The sequence below is a fragment of the Hemicordylus capensis genome, chromosome 2 (assembly GCF_027244095.1).
Source record: "Hemicordylus capensis ecotype Gifberg chromosome 2, rHemCap1.1.pri, whole genome shotgun sequence".
Taxonomy (NCBI): Eukaryota; Metazoa; Chordata; class Lepidosauria; order Squamata; family Cordylidae; genus Hemicordylus; species Hemicordylus capensis.
The window spans coordinates 132,783,354-132,802,935 of NC_069658.1; the positions used below are offsets into that span (position 1 = coordinate 132,783,354).

The window sequence follows — 19,582 nt, forward strand, 5'->3', positions numbered from 1 at the left end:
TGAGTGGCGTGGCTGTCTCTGTGTGATGGCACCAGGTCGCCGTCTAAAGTGCCTGCTTGCTACCTGACTTGTTGTTCTGGGGCCTTGTGCTCCTCCCTACTCCCTGTCCCTGCTGGGAATTTCTGAGTGGGACATAGTTGGCCATTGGGCTTGTCTCCCTCCAGGAAGGTAAAGCAAAAACTCCAACCCGTGCTATGCATGTTTTTGTGTGTGAGAGTAATTTGTTCCCTTTGCTTACACCATGAACCATATGTGTGAAAGAAGTAATCTCAGTTTGTGTGCATGTGTTTCTTTTGTGTGCGTGTGTGTGTGTGCGAGAGAATTTTTCACTTTAAGAGGTAAGAAAAAATGCTCTAACAAAATGGATCTGTTTTTGGTTTTCTTCTTGAGGATTCTAAACACTGCATATAGCTCTAATCTGGTCTGGGGGGTGGGTTCTCTCCCCCCCCCTTAAAGTGTTTATATGCTGCTTTTTTTTTTTAAGCAACAAAGCTCTCAAAATGGCTTAAATAGCAATGTGATAAAATGGTTTTCTCAACATGTTTCCCCTTATAGTCATGACTATTTTATTTTGCTCTGTGCTTTTAACAGTAATTCACATATCAATAACTTAATTATTGTATTTTTAATAAGTTTGTAATGGACTAAAATGCTGTGAGCATTTCTGCAGTGCTACACAGATCTTCTTGATGCCCATTAAAAGACTGTTTCAAAGGGGGAAAGGAAAATAAAACACCACCTTTGGTGGGTTGAAGTGGATTGAAGAAGAGCTGGGGGTGGGGGAGGAAGCTGTGGCTTGATATTCTTGTCTGTTTATTTATTTTTATTTAACAAAAATGGTAAACAAAGAATTTCAGTGCATTATTGTTCAAATTTTGCTGAATCATCCCATTTTTTCTTGCTTATGGTAATGGTATTTCTGCTTTTGTGGCAGAAGCACTTGTATGCTTCACAAAGTTTGTTTTACTATCAGTTTAAAGATAGGAACAACTATCATATCTGTGTTTTTTGTCCAATATATTCAACTAGTAAGTGAGGCCTGTGGTTTGGGCCAAGTCATTTTGCATAGATTGCACAGATAGAGAACTTAAATATAGATAATAGGTTTTATTAAAAATTAGTGTACTTGGAAAAGGGAAGTAAAAGAACCGTTTGAAAATCGTAGGATTAAACTTCAAATGTTTTTCATTTTATTTAATAATGACTATATATGGTAAATGTGAATATGAGAAAGAACTGCTTCTTTGTGGCATAATGTGGTCTGGGAATTACCAATATGATTGAGTGGTGTACATCTGTTGAGAACAATGACAGTAAAAATCTGCTAGTTATCTTGAGAATTTTTTCTTTAAAAATACAAGCAAAATGTTATTTAAACCTTCCCCCTAGCATATTCTGGTGTAAAAGTGTAAAGTAGTTCATTCAGCTAATTTCAGTGGCAGGATTGTTCATGCTACATTTGGTATCTATAGGTCACTGGGAAACATGACTGCATTTTCCACGAGTTATACAAAATATATAATGGATTGTTTAACTATAACCTTCAGTGGCCACCATCCAACTTTGAGTTAAGTGTTGGGAATCAAAGTGTCTTCCTTCAAATGAGATTTTTATTGCAAGAGAATTCAATTTTGGAAATCAAGTTTGGAATACAACTGTGTTAAATTGAATATATGTGCATTTGTGTTTTAAATATCAGGCATATTAGATTGAAATGTTAAGGAGCCCCCGCACATGCTGATTCGCCCTCAGCCCTGTGCCCCACTAGGGACAGCCCTATTTTCAGGGGGCACAGGAACTGCAGAGGGAAATTGACCCTAATGTGAGCAGAATGTCTTCCATTCATGGAATTACTAGCCAGGATACTGTCCATTGTTTATTATGTATTTATTTGTTTAAAATATTTATACTCCATTCCTCCAACACACTACTGCTTGGGGAGGCTCACAACATATGTAAAATTGTTACAAGGTAAAATCAGACTAATAACATTAACCAAATTAAGCTAAAAAGTTAAAGATCCAAGCTAAAACCACAAGCAGAATTACAGATACTGAAATTTCAAATTAAACGTTACTTTAAAAAACTAAACGCAAAGAATTGTAAACACTAAAGAACCTACCAGATATAAGCAACAGGTGAAACATTAAAAAGCCTCTTTTAAAAGATGTTTTAGTTGGTTTTTTTTAAAAAAAACACTGAGGGAGGGAGCATGGCAAAGCTCTACAAGGAGAGCGCTCCAGAACCAAGGGGCCACAACCGAAAAGGCACTGTCCCTGCCAAGCAGATCTCTGTCAGTGGCAGGGCCATGAGCAAGATCTGAAATGATGAGCGCAGGGCCCTGGCAGGTTCATATGGGCGAATGTGCTCCAACAGATACCCTGGCCCCAAGCCATGTAGAGCTTTAAAGGTCAAGACCAGCTCCTTGAATCTAGCTCAGAAGCGGACCGGTAACCAATGAAGCTGCCGTAGGATGGGTGTGATACTCGTAAAGTAACTTGAACCCACAAGCATCCTTTTGGAAGCTTTCTGCACCATCTGAAGCTTCTGAACCATCTTCAAGGGCAGCCTCACATAGAGCGCATTGCAGTAGTCCAATCTGGATGTTACCAAAGCATGAGTGACTGAGGTCAGGTCCGACTTCTCCAAGTAGGGTCACAGCTAGCGTACCAGCCGTAGCTGGTAAAAGACACTTCTGCACACCGCCGCCACCTGAGCCTCCAAGGACAGCATCGGGTCCAGAAACACCCTCCCAAACTGTGGACTTTGTCTTTCAGAGGGAGTGTGACACGGTCCAAGACCAGATTTACCTCACTCCTCATATGATCACTTTTACCAACCTAAAGGACATCTGTCTTATCTGGATTAAGTTTCAGCTTGTTTGCCCCCATCCAGTCCAGAACAGCCTCCAAACCCTGGTTCAGAGCATCCACTGCCTCCATGGTGTCTGTTGACTTAAAAGATAGGTAGAGCTGGGTGTCATAGCATATTGATGGTACTGCAGCCCCACCTACAGATGACCTCTCTCAGAGGTTTCTTGTAGATGTTAAACTACTACTAGATCCCTGTGGCACTCCATAGGTCAAAGGCCAGGGGGTGGAGCAGGCACCCCCAAGCACCACCTTCTGAAGATGAACCTCAAGGTAGGAGTGGAACCACCGTTTAACCATGCCCCCAAGTTCCAACCCAGAGAGACATCCCAGAAAGATACCATAGGAAAATAGGAAGCTGCCATAGTCAGACCATAGGTCCATTTAGCTCAGTATTGTCTACACAGACTGGCAGTGGCTTCTCCAAGTTGCAGGCAGCAATCTCTCTCTTGGAGATGCCAGGGAGGGAACTGGGAACCTTCTGCTCTTCCCAGAGCAGCTCCACCCCCTAAGGGGAATATCTTACAGTGCTCACACATAAAATCTCCCATTCATATGCAACCAGGGTAGACCCTGCTTAGCTAAGGGGACAAGTCATGTTTGCTACGATAAAACCAGCTCTCCTCTGAGAGGTCCAGGAGAATAAATAGAGTCACACTCCCTCTGTCTATCTCCCAGCGTAAGTCATCCACCAGGGTGACCAAGGCAGTTTCCATCCCATATCCAGGTTGGAAGCCAGACTGGAAAGGATCTGAGTAATCAGATTCATCCAGGGCAGCCTGAAGCCGAGATGCCACCACGCTCTCCAACACCTTGCCCAAGAAGGAGAGGTTAGAAACTGGTCAAAAGTTATTGAGGTCATCTGGGTCCAATGAGGTCTCTTAACTGCCCGCTCTATAATGCATTCGTTTATGCCATAACAGTTTGTCCTCAGGTGACTTTAATGCCAAATGGGCAACTGTTCTTTTAGTAGCAATACACCAGAAAAACAGAATTATCTTACAACACACACACACACACACACACACACACACACACACACACACACACACACCACAACATCTGCAGTGTATGAAATTTCAGGCTGTGTGCGGTGTGGTGCCTTAGTGTTCATGCGTGTGCATTCTCTTTCATGTGTGACTCACACAAATGACATATGAACAAGACATTTCCTGAAATGCAAAAATGGGGGGGAAATAGGGGTAGTAATTTTACCAGGGACAGGACACCTGAAACTCCATGCTAACTGGTCAAGGAGACACCTTTCAGGTGATGGTTTATATAACTTCCCACCACAAGGAATATTCCAAACCGTCTCATAGCACACCTGTATGCCTTGACACTAAATTGAGAACATTCTTCTTCAGTAAGAGTGCTGGTAAAAGCACACTTTTAGATTATGAGCCCTTTGGGGACAGGGATCCATCTTATTTATTATTTCTCTGTGTAAAATGCCCTGAGCCATTTTTGGAAGGGCGGTATAGAAATGAATGAATGAATGAATGAATGAATGAATAAAGGGAGAAAAGTATAAATACTCTGTTTTGGATTCTCTTGGATCTCTCAGCGGCTTTTGATACCATCAACCATGGTATCCTTCTGGGTCATCTCTCCAGGTTGGGACTTGGTGGCTCTGCTCCTACCTAGAGGGTCATACTCAGAAGGTAGTGCTGGGGGATGCTTGCTCTATCCCTTAGCCTTTTGGCCTATGGAGTGCCACAGGGATCTATTCTGTCCCCTATGCTGTTTAACATCTACAGGAAACCTCTGGGAGAGGGCAGTTGCGACCCTACTTGGAGAAGTCGGACCTGACCTCAGTCACTCATGCTTTGGTAACATCCAGATTGGATTACTGCAATGCGCTCTTTGTGGGGCTGCCCTTGAAGATGCTTCAGAAGCTTTAGTTGGGCCAGAACACCGCTGCAAGGATGCATGTGGGTAGGGATGTGCGGACCAATCTGGCAGCCGGGGGTTCATGGTCGAACCGAATGACCCTCCCGGTTCTGTTGGAACAGAACTGGACTGCCAGGTCCGGTCCGGCAGATTTACGAACTTTTTTTAAAAAATATATATTTAAGTCAATTAAGTACCAGTAGCCCCTTCGGGGGGCTTGCTGAAGCCATGGGTGTGTGTGTTCCACGCGGGTTCCCTCTCCCCCCACCGGCCTTCGTCATCACCACCGTGGCCTGGTAAGTAATGCCTTTTTGGCCCTTTCGGGCCTCTGTAAGATCGAGCGGCCATTTTGGTGGCCGCCACACATGAGCAAATGCCCTCTCGCAGAGGGCATGTGCAGTGGCTGCTCGATCTTATGGAGGCCCAAAAGGGCCGAAAAGGCAGTACTTACCCGGCCGCGGCAGTGATGACGAAGGCCGGCGGGGGGGGGGGGGAGAGGGAACCGGCACGGACACACACGCGGACACACACACACACACACACACACACACACACACACACACACCCACCGCGGCTTCAGCAAGCCCCCCAAAGGGGCTACAGGTATTTAATTGACTTAATAAAAAAAAAAATTCACAGACAAGTCCGGGACCGGACCGGCGGGGGGGTTCGATGGGGGGCCGGGCCGGATCAAACTGGCCTGGTTCCGTTTGAAGCCAGTCTAGCCTCGAACCAAACCAGGCCAGATGGTTCCATGCACACCCCTACTTGTGGGCGCAAGTTGCTTCATGAGTATCACAACCAGCCTGTGGTAGCTTCATTGGTTACCTGCCCGCTTCCAGGCTAGATTCAAGGTGCTGATCTTGACATTTAAGCTCTACATGGCTGGGGTACCTGTCAGACTGCATTTGCCCATATGAACATCCCAGTACCCTCTGCTCATCATCTCAGGCTCTACTCATGGTCCCTCAACTAACAGAGATTCGGTTGGTGGGGATCAGAAACAGGGCCTTTTCTATTGTGGCCCATCGGCTGTGGAGCACCCTCCCCAAAGAGCTCCGCCATGCTCACACCCTCCATGTTTTTAAAAAACAATTACATCTTTTTAAGAGGCTTTTAAATGTTTTATACAATACAAAACAATGAATATTTATATGCCGCTTTTCAACTAAATTTTCCAAAGTGGTTTACAGAGAGAGAGAGAGAGAGAGAGAGAGAGAGAGAGAGAGAGAGGCTCCCTATCCCCAAAGGGCTCACAATCTGAAAAGAAACATAAGGCAGACACTAGCAACAGCAACTGGAGGGATGCTGTGCTGGGGATGGATAGGGCCAGTTGCTCTCCCCTTGATAAATAAAGAGAATCACCACTTTTAAAAGATGCCTCTTTGCTCATTTAGCAAGGGTTATCTGCAGCTCATATCTGGCAGGTTCATTAGTTTTTATCGTTCTCAGTTTTTAGCTTTTAAAATAACTTAATTTGAAACTTTAAAAAAAACCAACCACTGTTTTAAATGTAGTTTTAGCCTGGTATTTTAAATTAACTTGTTTAACTTGTATAGCCATTGGCTAATTGGCACTTTGTTGAAATAGTGCCAAAACAGGATATTGCTATGCAGCCATCCTTGCACCATCATTTCACTCCCTCCCCTCCCCCCCTTCTGCCTCAGTATCACTTTCATGATCTAACTGCACGAGTTAAGCATGAACTGGGAAACATGAAGCATGCTCCAGCTTCAGCTGAAGTACTTTCAGCACTCAGATCTCAAAACAGTTAGGACATAACTGGGTACCACTGCATTTGAAGCAACAACTAACATCAAAAGTTCAGCACTGCAGGTCTTGTGGGAGACTGAGTTCATAGATTAAAAAGACTGTCTTGAAATACTGAGAACAGGATAAAGCAAATGTTAGTTCTTTGATGAGCCCTTAGCTTGCCCAACAACATTTCCTGTTGACATCTTCCCAGATGCCACCTAGACTAAGGTTCAGACAAAGTTTAGACATTCGGAGAAAAAATAGGGTGCTGAATCTGAGAGGTAAATAATGTCTCATTAAGACCAGAAATGCCCCCCCCCAGTGATATGACCACCCCTAAAAAAGCCATCATTGGATCTGGCCAATGTAAACAATTGGCCAGCATCTAACCTTCCCTTTCTGGGAAGATGATTTTGGGGAGATGAGTGGTGGCCTCTAAACTCTAGGTAGGCCTAAATTAAAAAACAAAACAAAACAAAAAACCTGTCTATCTGTCTATCTATCTATCTATCATTCTCTTAAACATATCCGTTGCTAATCCCATGTATGACAGCTCTTGTGAGAGTTCGCCAGCCAGATAGTGATGGGGACAAATGGGCTGGCTTCAGGGGAGAAACCGTCAACAGGGGTGGACGGGAGAGAAACGAGCAATGGGGCAGGCAGTTGCCAGAGAAACTGGTGGGGGGTGGCCAGCAAGTAAGTGGGTAGGTGGAGAAACTGGCAATGGGGGCGGGCGGGTGGGACAGCGATGGGGGCAGGCAGGCCAGACGTCAGGAAAGAAAGTGGTGGTGGCGAGCAGGAAGAAAATGGTGGTGGTGGTGGTGGGGAGAAGCTGGCAATGGGGTGGGTGGATGGCCAGTTGCCAGCTGGTGGGGGAAGAAAACGGAGACTGCAGCAAACTAGAGGCACAGATGCTCTGCTCCTGGCCCAGCTAGTATGTATGTATGTATATAAAAGGCTAAGGACATACATGACAAGCTCCACCCACATAGTGCATTACCAATCAGAGGTAAGAGAGCAGAAGAACTGTGGTTATTGGGCAGTGGAGATTCCATATGCAGATAGGGAGGAGGAGCCTGTAATAGTTAAGGTCAGTTGAAATGCAACTGTTACTGGTTGGAAGATGTGCTTAATTGTAAAGGAGAGAAGCATCTGTCTATCTATAAGGATAGTGGGCAAGGGTCTATGAAGAAAGGGATCATGAGGGAGGAAAGAACCCCTTCAGGAGAAGGAGACTGCCACTGTACCAATTAGATGAGGAAACAAGATCAGTTAACTCAGGAAGCCAGGGTGGGGGAAGGGAAGGGGCAAAAGACAGAGGGGGAGAGCAAGCAGAGGAGAAAGAAAAAGAAGGGAGGAAAACAGAGAAATAAGAAAGGGTGAGGGACGGGCCCGGGCCTGTCAGCAACCTGAGGAGAACGAGCAGCCATGGCGGTGGCAGCAGCAAGGAAGGGCCCAGTCAACCACCGCCGCTGCTGCTGCTCGGGGCTACCAAGACCATTGGCAGAGGCAGGCAGGCAAGGAACAGGCCCAGGCCTGTCAGTTTCCTGAGGGGAATGAGCAGCTATGGTGGTGGCAGTGAGGAAGGGCCTGGTCAATCTCTGCTGCTGCTCCTGCGGGGAGGAGCAGCAGGGCTCAGGTGAGGATGGAGAGGTCTCTGGGGGGATAGGGGGCTGCGGCGTGGACGATCAGCGCAGGCAATGCTGCAGCCACAACCAGAAGTGAGGGGGATGGAGTAACAGGATGGAGGAGCAACCATGAGGGGGAGGGGGATGGAAGTAACAGGATGGAAGAGGTGGAGCAGCAGCAGCACAGTAGGAATGTGCACCAAACCGGCTAGCCTGGTTCAGTTCGAGGCCGGACCAGACTTGAACCCCAACGGGTCAGTTTGATCCTGCACTCCTTCGAACCCACCCTGTTTGGTCCAGTCCGGGGGTGTGTTTCGCAATCATGATTTAAAAAAAAGTTAAACCTTTTACTCCCCTCAGGGGAGTTCCTGGAGACGGAAGGGGGGTTCGTGGATGTCCCACCTCCCGCCACTGGCCTTCGAAATGACCCCCTTGGCCGGTTCTGCCACTCTTCAGCCCGTTTTCGGCCTTCACTCGGTGGCCTGGCAGCCATTATGGAGGCCATGCACCTGCGCACATAGCCTCTGTGCGGGCCATGTGGGCAGGCGCACTGCATGGCCTCCAAAATGGCCACTTGGCCGCCGGGTGAAGGAAGAAAACCGGCCGAAGAGTGGCTGAACCAGCCATTTCGAAGGCCAGTGGGGGAAGGGGGAACCTCTGTGGACACCCCCTCCTCCATTTCCAGGAACTCCCGTGAGGGGAGTAAAAGTTTTTTTAAAAAGCTATTTATTTATTTTTAACAAAATCAAGATCACAACCCCCTGAACATTTGAGGGTGTTCAGTCCTGGGTCAGACCAAATGGGGTGGTTTGGTTCAATCCTGGTTGAACTGAACTGGTTCAACATCAAACACGTTCTACGTCGAACCTGTTTGCACACCCCTAGAGCACAGCTCAATTAAGAGTGGAGAGATCTCTGAGGTGAGGGGTCTGTGGCCAGGGGTGAGAGGAGAAATCAAGTACTTGGGCACAGATGTTCTGCATACGTTAAGCTAGTATTGATTATTTGGATCCATTTCCGTCTGGCTTCAGACCTGGCTACAGAACAGAAATTCCCTTGCTTGTCCCTTGGTGTGTGGTATGCACTGAAAGACAGATGAAGGGAACGTGACCAGGGACAGTCTACTAATGAGTGGGTGAGACAGGTGTCTCAGATGGCAATTGGCAGAGAAGACAATTGCTTCTACCAATAAGCTGCCTCACCTGGCTTGCTGCCCATCCCGACTTTATCCACAGGCACTGCCACCCTTCTACTTCTACCACTCTCCTCCATAATCCCTTCTCAAAGGGCATGGAAAGGGGACAGCAGAAAGTGTCTTTGCATCACTCCATGTCACTCTGTGTAGTTGGGGGCCACACTACCACCACCAAAAGAAATGAGGGGAGCAGAGGGACAGTATCAGGGTGGGGGGCAGAAATCTGCATACTAAAGTTGAGGAATTTGGGAGAAAGGAGATAGCTATGTGGTACACTCTGCAGTGGTAGGACCAGTGGCTCATCACACTGCTTCAGAGACCATGGGGAGGCTGGGCCACACCTTGAGTGCAGCAGTGTTCTAATTTTTTCATCTGTGTGTGGAATGAGTTTTGTTCTGGGCAGCAGTATCAAAACAGTGTGTGCACACATGTTCAATTCAATCTGAGCAGGATCTAAAATTAACTGAGCCAACATCAAAAACTTGTAAGCATGAGCACACACCTTAGAAGAAACACTGGAGTGCAGTCGTGTTTATTCTCTTGGACCTTAGTGGTTTCTGATACTATCTACCATAGCATCCTTCTGGATCATTTTCTGAGTGGCTCCAGTCCTTCCTGGTGGACTGTACCCAGGCTGCGTTTCTGGGGATCTTACCTCTGCCTCAAAGCCTTTAGGCTTACAGGTTACTACAGATGTTTAGCTCTAGTCCATCATGCTTTTTAGTATCTATATGCAATCACTAGAAGAGATCCAGAGATTTGGGTCATGGCATTGGCAGTATACAGGTAACACCCAGCTCTACTTCTTTATTTTCATCAGCTAGTCCCACGGAGGTGGTGAAAATTCTGAACCAGTGTATGAAGTTAGTTCTCATCTGGATGAGGGTGATCAAGCTGAAACTTAATCCAGGCAAGACTGAGGCACAATTAGTTGGAAATTCTTTTAATTTGGATGGCCACTTATAACCAGTTATTGGATAGGGTTGCACTTCCCATGAAGATACAGGTGTGCAATCTATAGATGTGCCTGGGGTCTGGTGATATTCTGGGAACCCTAGGTGATGCTATTTGCCAGGAGGGGCTTTTATCAAACTCAACTAATCTGCCAGCTATAGCCCTATCCAGAGGGATCATATCTAGTTTTAGTTAACCTTGTACTGTTTTTCAGACAGACCTACTATAATGCATTTTACAAGGGACTGTCCCTTCAAATGATTCAGAAACTTCCAGTTAATTTAAAACTGCCCGATTAATGACAGGTGTGAGGTGCTTCAAGCACATCACAGAAGGCCCGAACAAAATACTCTATAGTTTTAACTACTTTATACAACATAAAATCTTGAACATGTGAGCAGTTAATATAGTTTTATTTATCGAGCTGTTACGTACCCTTGACCAAATTTACTCGACATACCAGACACACATCTACAACATGGCTTGTAGATAGCTGGCTGTCATTTGTTAAGAATGTTTACACATTGTAAGGTCTGCATGATATATGGGAGTGTTCCAACTTTAAACACTTTCTTAAGAGCTAGAACTAGGCAGCAAAATCCTAGAACATATTTTACAGAATATATTTTACAGGAAATTTTTGCCATGGAACTCTAAAGAATAGGTATGACATTTCAAGTAGCAGGTTATAAATAGTGCATGAGTGTAGGTATTTTCATCCATCAGCTGCATATTTCAGGAGAAAGTGATCTGCCTATGGAATTATGTCTCCCAGCTGAGCTGCATTTTTAAAGGATAGATGAAGCAGTCTCATTGAAGTCACTGGGAATACTCATGAAGCAAGAGGCATATTTGCATGTTTAAATATTTGTGAAATTTGAGATAGTCAAATCTATTTCCATATAATCTTGACTGCACAGGCTAGGCAGAGGTAGGCACTGTGAACACCCCCTTCAAATACAGGAGCCACCTCTTAGCCAGCTTGGTCTTCATAAAGTCCTGAGCCCAATACAGCAAATTAATATTTCATACTGGTTCTGTTTAATGTCTCCAGACCCAACCTCTAGAACACAATCATTTCATTTGACAAAGTGAAATAACCTGAAGGCATGTGTGGGATTGTGTATTTCCTGCATGTACAGCAATCAGTTTATTGTGAATTGACTTATTATTCAAGCACGGATCCCTAGATTTAGTTTATTTGGAAACACGTATTTGATTATCCCATATTTTATGCATGTTGGAACAATTGCAGTTATGTAAATTTACTCATGACTAGTCCTATTGACTTCAGTGTCCTACTGGGCTAGGTGCATTTCCATATGCATCCAACTTGCACCTTAACAATGCATCGGATAGCCAGAATAAACCTTCCTGGCAGTAGAAGTCCTGACTGGGAAGTGGAACACTAATCAGCATTAGGAAATGGGCATAGATGGAAAATTATATGCAGGAAGCTAGTTCAGAGACAAGCTGTGCAAACAAAAAAAGCTGGCTGAGCAGGGCCAACATGGATGGTTCAGCTCTGCCTGCACCACGGTGTCTGGAACAGCCCAGTTCCACGGCAACTTAAAATGGCACAATCACAGTTGTGTGATGCTATATCACATAACTGCTCCATTTTAAGTTGCAGCAGAACAACATTGTTCTGCAACACTATGGTTGGTGTTTTAGGACACTCACAGCAGTGCAGGCAGCCGTGAGCCATTGCTGAGAACTCAGAAAAAGTTTCTCTTCACACAAGAAGTATTCTCAAGCAGCATCTTACAGGACCTGGCTTGCTCCTTTCAGCATGCAAGCTCAAGTCAAGCCACTGAGGGCCTAAGAGGAGTACCCACCTCTGGTGGGTGAAGGCTGAAAAGATGAACTGGAACAAAACATGGGCTTAGGGATGGGGGGGTTAATCTTTTCTCAGTTTGATTGCGGGAAGGGGAGAAGGAGCAGCAAGAAAAAAACATAGCCAAGTGGCACAGGTCCTAGACCAGTCTATAGCTTGCCCAGCTGTGTGTGACTAAATCAACCTATTCTCTTGCATGTTTAGTAGATTCAGATAGGTGCAATTATGAATTAGTGGACAACTATTATCAGTATTCTCTGCTTATTTGAAGCAGCTTAATCACCTGCCCATTTAGACATGCTTTGCCAATGTACTGGAAACAAAGTCATTCCTTTGCCGACTTAAAATTATGTGATGTAACTTATGTCACAACAATGTTCTATGAAAATGTGACTGTCAAAGACTTCAAAGACAATTCAGAGAGCAAGTGTAGATGGCCAATAGAGGAAAAGGAACACAAATAAAAAAGACAGACATTAGCTTTACAATTAGAAGGAGAAACCCAAAGCAATAGACAAGAACGCAGAAAAATTTGAGAGTACAGATGTCATGACATTTATTAAGAGGCATGCTACAACTAGAGTTGTTAGAAAAAGAGTTAAGTATAGATACTCAAGTAATAATCAGCAAATACACAAAACTTAAAAGGAAATGGAACATACGGCAGTGTACAGAAGTTCAAATTAACCATGCACTACGCAGTTAGAAAATAGGTTTCTTTAATATTTCAACTTCTTTGCATTTATAACATCAAGTCATCTCAACAACATGGAATCCTTTCCCCCCTCCAATGCCACAAGCTGCTTAAATGAAAGCTGGTACTGTTGCTTATCAAAATATACAAGACAATTCCTTTTTTTTTTTTTTAATATAAAAACCATTTTATACTTGTTCCCAAAAACCATTTTTGCCAGGTAAAAAATGTTGTTACAAATATTTACAGCATTTTCTTGTGTTAGATGAATATTTTTACAAACTTAAAAAGGGACTTATGAACACATGAAAAATTAAGGAATGTGACTCTTGTAATCGTGCTCCTTTTTATCTGAATACAGTACTAAGTAGTCCATTAGCCCCTTGCCTTATGCCATTACATTTGGTTCACATTTTTTAAGATCTCATTACCCATCAAGAAGTCTATTTGCCAACAAAATTAGCATAAAAGGCCACTTTACACTGAGTCTTTCAAGAAAAATAGCTTGAGAGAGAGAAAAATCGGCTAGATGTCTCAGTATAACCAGGGCAGACAATCTTTGGTCATTGCAATGAGGTGACAATCTGATGCAACAATTTGCTTGGTCAGCAATCATTTTAGAGCGTGTGGGATGAAGTATTTTCAGAAACAGGAGAATGAGTTGGGAAAAGAACCAATACGTGGGTAGAGAGATGAATCTAAGTACATAGGTAGATTTTCACTATCGCCCCAATACTGCACATAGATCCAAGAACTGAAAGTTCTGCCAAAGCAGGCACCCTTAATTTATTATGGAGGATCTCTAGATATACAAGGATCCTTATTATTTCTCCAGTTACAGGCTAATGTGGCAGTCACAAGCCAGCAGCCTAGGAGTTTAATTTGGATTCCTGCATGATGCAGCATGATTCATGTTACAATAGTAGAAGGCAAAGGGATAACAAACCCAAATGAAACAGTTAACTAACTGCACATATGGACAGTTCATGGGTCATTTGGTTTTCACTATATAAATACACATTTTCTTGAAAAGAAAGAGTATTGATTCTAAAGACTGAAAGAGATAGTAAAACAAGTACACAAGTCTACTGAAGGCACATAAACTTTGGTCCCACTTTGTTTTCTTTGTAAAAACCCTGAAATTAAATTTGTAGAAGTTTTCAATTTCTTCAAATAATTACTAATTGTTAAGATTTGCTTTAAAAAGAACAGTCTCGTATATAACATACAGATCTTTGCAAAGACAATTAGGAATTAGTTTGCTTCAAGAAAATCTCTGTGCAATGTGAACAGTTTCAGCACAACTGTTTAAATCTGGCAGTTTTGTTCTAAGTTACCAGTTCACAAGAATGTAAAGGCAAACAAAAATGGCTTTAATGCAATTAATTACTCAGCCTCTCTCCTTTGAAAAATAGCAGTACATACTACATGTAACAGGATGAAGACTGCAAGGACAAATGCTTGTTATTCCCAGAAAGCACACTATAATATTTGATTTCTCCCTTAGGTCATATATTTGTGTAGTGGGGAGATAGGCTGGTTCATTGAAGAATTCACATGCTATGCTATATTTTACAGCACACAATCTCTCAGTCGGGTGGGGGCGGGGGGAGAAAGCTGCCAGATAGACAACTCAAGGCTACATTTGGATTTTTAGGCACAAAGAGCCCTCAAGGTATCTTCCAAGCACAGTAATAGTGCAAATGGTGAGAGACAAAAGGCAACCATGTTTGGGAAAGGCTTAATATGAACATTTGAAGTTCTGTAACTGTAAAAATGTAGGGCTGAAAGCTTTAGTTAATTAATGGTATATGGTTTTAATTACAGATTATAAATTGCCCCTCAATTATCAGTGGGCTGATTGCAAGACATAGGGATTTCTGAAAGACCTGAAGCTATGACAGGTCATGAAAATGCACTTTGTCCTTCTTGAACTAGTTCTGAAAGACAGACAAGATTACCTTTTCCTTCCAGTTTGTATCCAAAGCTAGCAGCAGTTTGCTTTTCAGGGTGAGCACTGACAGTCTCTAGCATTAACAATCACAGGCAACTGGAGATTACCCAGCTGAAATCAGTGCCAATACTGTTTTTAAACCTAGGACTTTCACAAAACTGAGGAGTCTTACACTGGTTTATTACTGGAGCCATTTGGCTCTGGTGTGTCCTGTAATTTTAAGATGTTATGTATTCCTCAATTTCATTAGAAGGCATTTCCTTCTTATAATTAGTAGAAGCTTTTTATTTATTAAATTGCAAATTCTCATTTAAGAGATAATGTTCCCTTCCTTCAATATACTAAAAAGGCACCTTCTGAGGCACTGCAATATGTAAGTGTGTTTAAATTTGATTCAAAGTTAGTATTTTATTAACTGGCTACAGTCTCAAATAACCTTGACTGATTTTTTGATCACCTGGTAAAGCTTGTGATTGAAAAGTCTGATGTGCAAGAGTTTGCGACTTGAACAGAACTCTTTTCCAAAGCAATTGCAAGGACCACAAAGATTTAAACTCATCCACTTTGAGGACAAAGGCTGAGAAGAGAGAGGTTTCCATTGATAAAATGCCAGCAAAGATCAAGCCACCTGGAACATGTGTTATTCTACACCAGAGTGCTTGTCAAGGAGATTGTGTGTGTGTGTGTGTGTGTGTGTGTGTGTGTGTGTGTGTGTGTGTGTGTAGAAAAGGATGGTATCTAATAATCACATCCTTTTGAGCACCTTAATTTTGCAAGATGCTCACTGCAAGTCTAAAGGGTGAGGAATCTTGATGATAGTGTTCTGCAGCAAAGGAATAAGAAAAAGCGGGGGGAAGTCAACTTCATCATAATCTCAATTAAAAGGGCTGCCTTCTAAGCATGGGAATAATTTTCTTCCAAGGATAGGGGAAAATCAGGCGTACTATTGCTGTTGATGGAACTTACATTTTAAAAATACAAAGTGTACTGCCATTTCTCACATTTGCATTTCATGGAAAACTCTGTGAAATAAAAATCAACCCCAAAACACACACACACACACACACACACACACACACACACCAACCAAGATGATTTACACAGAAGATAATTCTGACAAGACTACACAATATATGAGTATATATGAATCTGAATTTAAGTTTTTAAAAATGTGTGCAAGTATATAAACTGTATGCCCTACAACTGACTGTAAGCAGACTAAGAAATGACATTTTCTAGGGACTATGTAAAGCTGTTTCATGTGTTAAGCTGACCATTCCTCCATTAACATTACAAAATTGCATTTTTTAGATTAAGTAAATAAATTAAATGTTTGCAATGTGCATTAGTATACACATATTTTCACACAAAACACACACACACACACACACACACACACCCCAACCTCATCCTTTATATTATACATGCTAATGTTCATCCCTCAGCCCCCCCTTGCTTCACACTTACATTCAGCTCCAATAATGTTGTATGCCCCCACCCTCTTGTAGCAGCATTAAACCCATCAGAGTGATAAGTTTAAAGGTAACTTACAGTGCAATCCTATACATGTTTCCTCAAAAGCAAATTCCACTGAGCTCTGGGACACTTACTCCCTTGTAAGAGTGCTTAGGATTGCCCCGTTAATAAAAGACAATATACTGGCGATGATATATGCATTCTCCCCTACTCCAGACAAGATTTTAAGACCTCTTTACTGTGTAGGAAAAACATAAGATGTTACAAACTTGAGCAAACACGTTTCAATGTTAAAACATTGTTGTCAATACTCTATCTCAAACAGCTGAAAATTCTTGAGATTAAATACAGCAACTGAAACTAAATAACCAGACCAAGAATAGGGGAGAGGAGGAGATGACTCTACAGAAAAAAATTAATGCTCTTATATAGACCAATAAATTTCATTGTACTCTTAGATTGATCTATAGGGCATTTATAACAATTCCTTCTAACTGATTCTTAGAAGACTTAAGTTTGTAAGATCTTTGTTTTTATTTGTTTACATGAAAGAGGTCTTAAAATCTTGACTGTTAGTAAAGTTGTGGTTAGGTGGAGGCATAATCATCAGGATTCCAACAATAAACTATTTAATTCATGCCTAACTAGGTGTTATCCTGTATATGCTTACTTGGAGCCATTCAATGGAATGAAAGGCGACACATTTAGGATCAAGTGCCATACTGGAATTAGGCACTTTAATTGCATTGCTAAACTGAGGGAAGATACAATAGGGTTTTAAATATATATATATGCGCTCTCGCGCTCTCTCTCTCGCGCTCTCTCTCTCTCTCTCTCTCACACACACACACACGGACACTTATTTTCTAATAGCTGTGAAGCCACGGAGAACTGTGAAATTTGGGTCAGTTATTAATGGACACTAACATAGCTTTTACACACACATTTATGTGCTGCCAAAACAAAATGCACACATTTTAATAAAGTGTCCAAAGATTTCCCATCATGAACAGCTGACTATCTTCCATAAATATAGCTACATAAAATTTAAGGCAGCAATAGTGTCTCACTGCCTATCCTTTCATGCTACAGTGACATTACCAAGAAGCCTGCATCTCAAGGAGAAATTACCATTTTTGAAAGGAGGTATGAGCTCCTAATGCTATGGAATTATTTCTGCCAAACTACAGCTGGTATTCACAGAACAACTTTGACTTGCTAAAAATCCCCAAGACAAATAAGCACTACAAGCCATTACACTCCATTTTGTTTCTTGAGTCCGAATCCATCTTCAAAACAATTTAAGGATTAGACACCCTTATACTTGAGGAATACCTTACAATGAAAAAATTCAGTAGACATAACATCTTGAGACACCTCTAAAAACATTGTATTACAATCATAGAAATAACTTGTGTATACCTATATTTCACAAAAAATAGTAAGAATTGCATCTCATCTTGCTCTCCAAACCGGAGTGAACATTCAGTATTGAAGTTATGATGCTTATGAAGGAAAGCAAGTCCACATTTAGTACAAGCCCAGTACTGTTGGGTAAAAAGGAATCCTGAGACAAAATATTCTCAGAGCCAATGGCTCAACAGGTTAGATACCATCCAGAAACAAGAGAACATTCTTTAAAGCCCAACAGTGATGTCACTCAACTGCAACCCTCAAAATTTTCTGAAGAGGCTTATAGGACATGCATCAAGTTATCTTCAGTCCCACCTCTCCATCCCTGTACCAGAGCACCAAAATTCTGATTTGACTATTACTTATTAAAAACATTTTTAGATCACCAAACATTTAAAAACTAAGACAGAAAAAAATCTCACCAAGCCACAATACAGTTTAAGATACTTCGGATAAGACTCTAAACTACTGTATCATTATAAGCACATAATAAGGCACATAAGAAATTAAGTAAATACACAGTAATTCTGATTTAAGTATTAGAGATTATAGTGGTACAAAAAAACCCTTGAGGTTTAATTTTATATTTTTAAACAAGACCTTACCAAAAATAACCTTTCTAAAAAGTTGTCAAACCATATGACAGACCTGAATTTTTTCCTTAAGAGTGTAAACATTTTTTTCTGAAAGAAATGTTAAAAAAATCTTGAAATCAGGACACATTTCTTCTTTCATTTTCTCCAAATCTCATTACACATCATTCCATAGTGATACAAGCTAATAGCCTGTCATATCATGATTTACAGTCTCATTATCACCACATGAAGAGAATTAAATTTTGTCAATTTTACAATTTATTTGGATTTTATTATTCTACTCTATGGAGAAAGGCACTGCCTTTCCTATAATATTTTCAACAGGTGCTGATTAAAAAAGTTAGTTCATCAATGAAAATTAAAAACAGAACATTCTACATAATGTTTAAAGCCATTCACTAGCTCTATTCTGAAAACATTCATTTGATAAAAGTTTTACTGGGACACAGAAATGTTATGCAACCGTTTTGGAATAAGAACTAAAAATTATGTTCCTGAAATCATTAAAAAAAGGGGTCTTCTACTGAAAATGATTTCTTATTAAATACTATAGAAGAATATTTTGTGAAGGACTATTAGAAATTTGAAACAGAAAAAGATATGGAAAGATCATCCCTTGATTCATTACTGTGTATAGAAATACACATGAAGATGAACTTTGACAAGTTTCATTGTTTAAGGATGCAACGTCGGTTTTAGCTACTCCAGTCTCTGTCTGAAGATTTTACCAGTAACTGTATGTAGGCTAAGGAAAAGGTCACATTAGTGTCAGATTGTAGATTTGGAGAAGGAAACTCTGAGGTGATGGTTTTCTCCAAGGTCATGATTATGAAGCTCAATAAGAGCCTGGATTGCTTCTTCCACAGAGCCCAACTGGATGAGAGCCATTTTGCGATCTTTCCTAAAAAAAAGTGAACAGAACTCAGGTAAACTCAATCACATCTTGACAGTTCTTCACTTCTCAAAATCTCTATGGAGGCATGCTCAAGACAGTGTCTGGATAACCAGTGAAACAAGAATTCAAAATAACTACAAAACACAGGAAGATTGGTATAGTACCATCCTATAATTTGTACGACAATGTTTTGGTCTTTTATCCTGCCCACATCTCAAAAGAGAACATGCTAGGAAGCTCAGTTACAAACTGGAAGATCTCCAAGCAAGATCTACTACCCTTCCTTCCATGTCAGTCTGATAATGTTTTGCTTACTGCAAAATGATGTTCTGCTAAAGGCTTCCAGCTTCCACAGGAAAGGAGGTTCTCAAGGATAAGGACATGTTTATGATTTTCAAATTGGCTATATTATTACAAAAAGA

General features: G+C 41.8%; 1 protein-coding gene across 12 annotated transcripts in view; it reads right to left on the bottom strand.

The window, feature by feature from the left end:
- Window positions 1-12,663: 12,663 nt before the first annotated feature.
- PTBP3 (polypyrimidine tract binding protein 3) overlaps window positions 12,664-19,582 on the bottom strand; it is a 103,198-nt gene continuing 96,279 nt past the window's right edge. For all 12 annotated transcript variants that reach the window (XM_053302618.1, XM_053302613.1, XM_053302612.1 and 9 more), the window contains one exon: window positions 12,664-19,166. In XM_053302618.1, coding sequence (XP_053158593.1) covers window positions 19,034-19,166 — 133 coding nt within the window. In that variant the 3' untranslated portion in view covers window positions 12,664-19,033. The remainder of the gene's footprint in view (window positions 19,167-19,582) is intronic.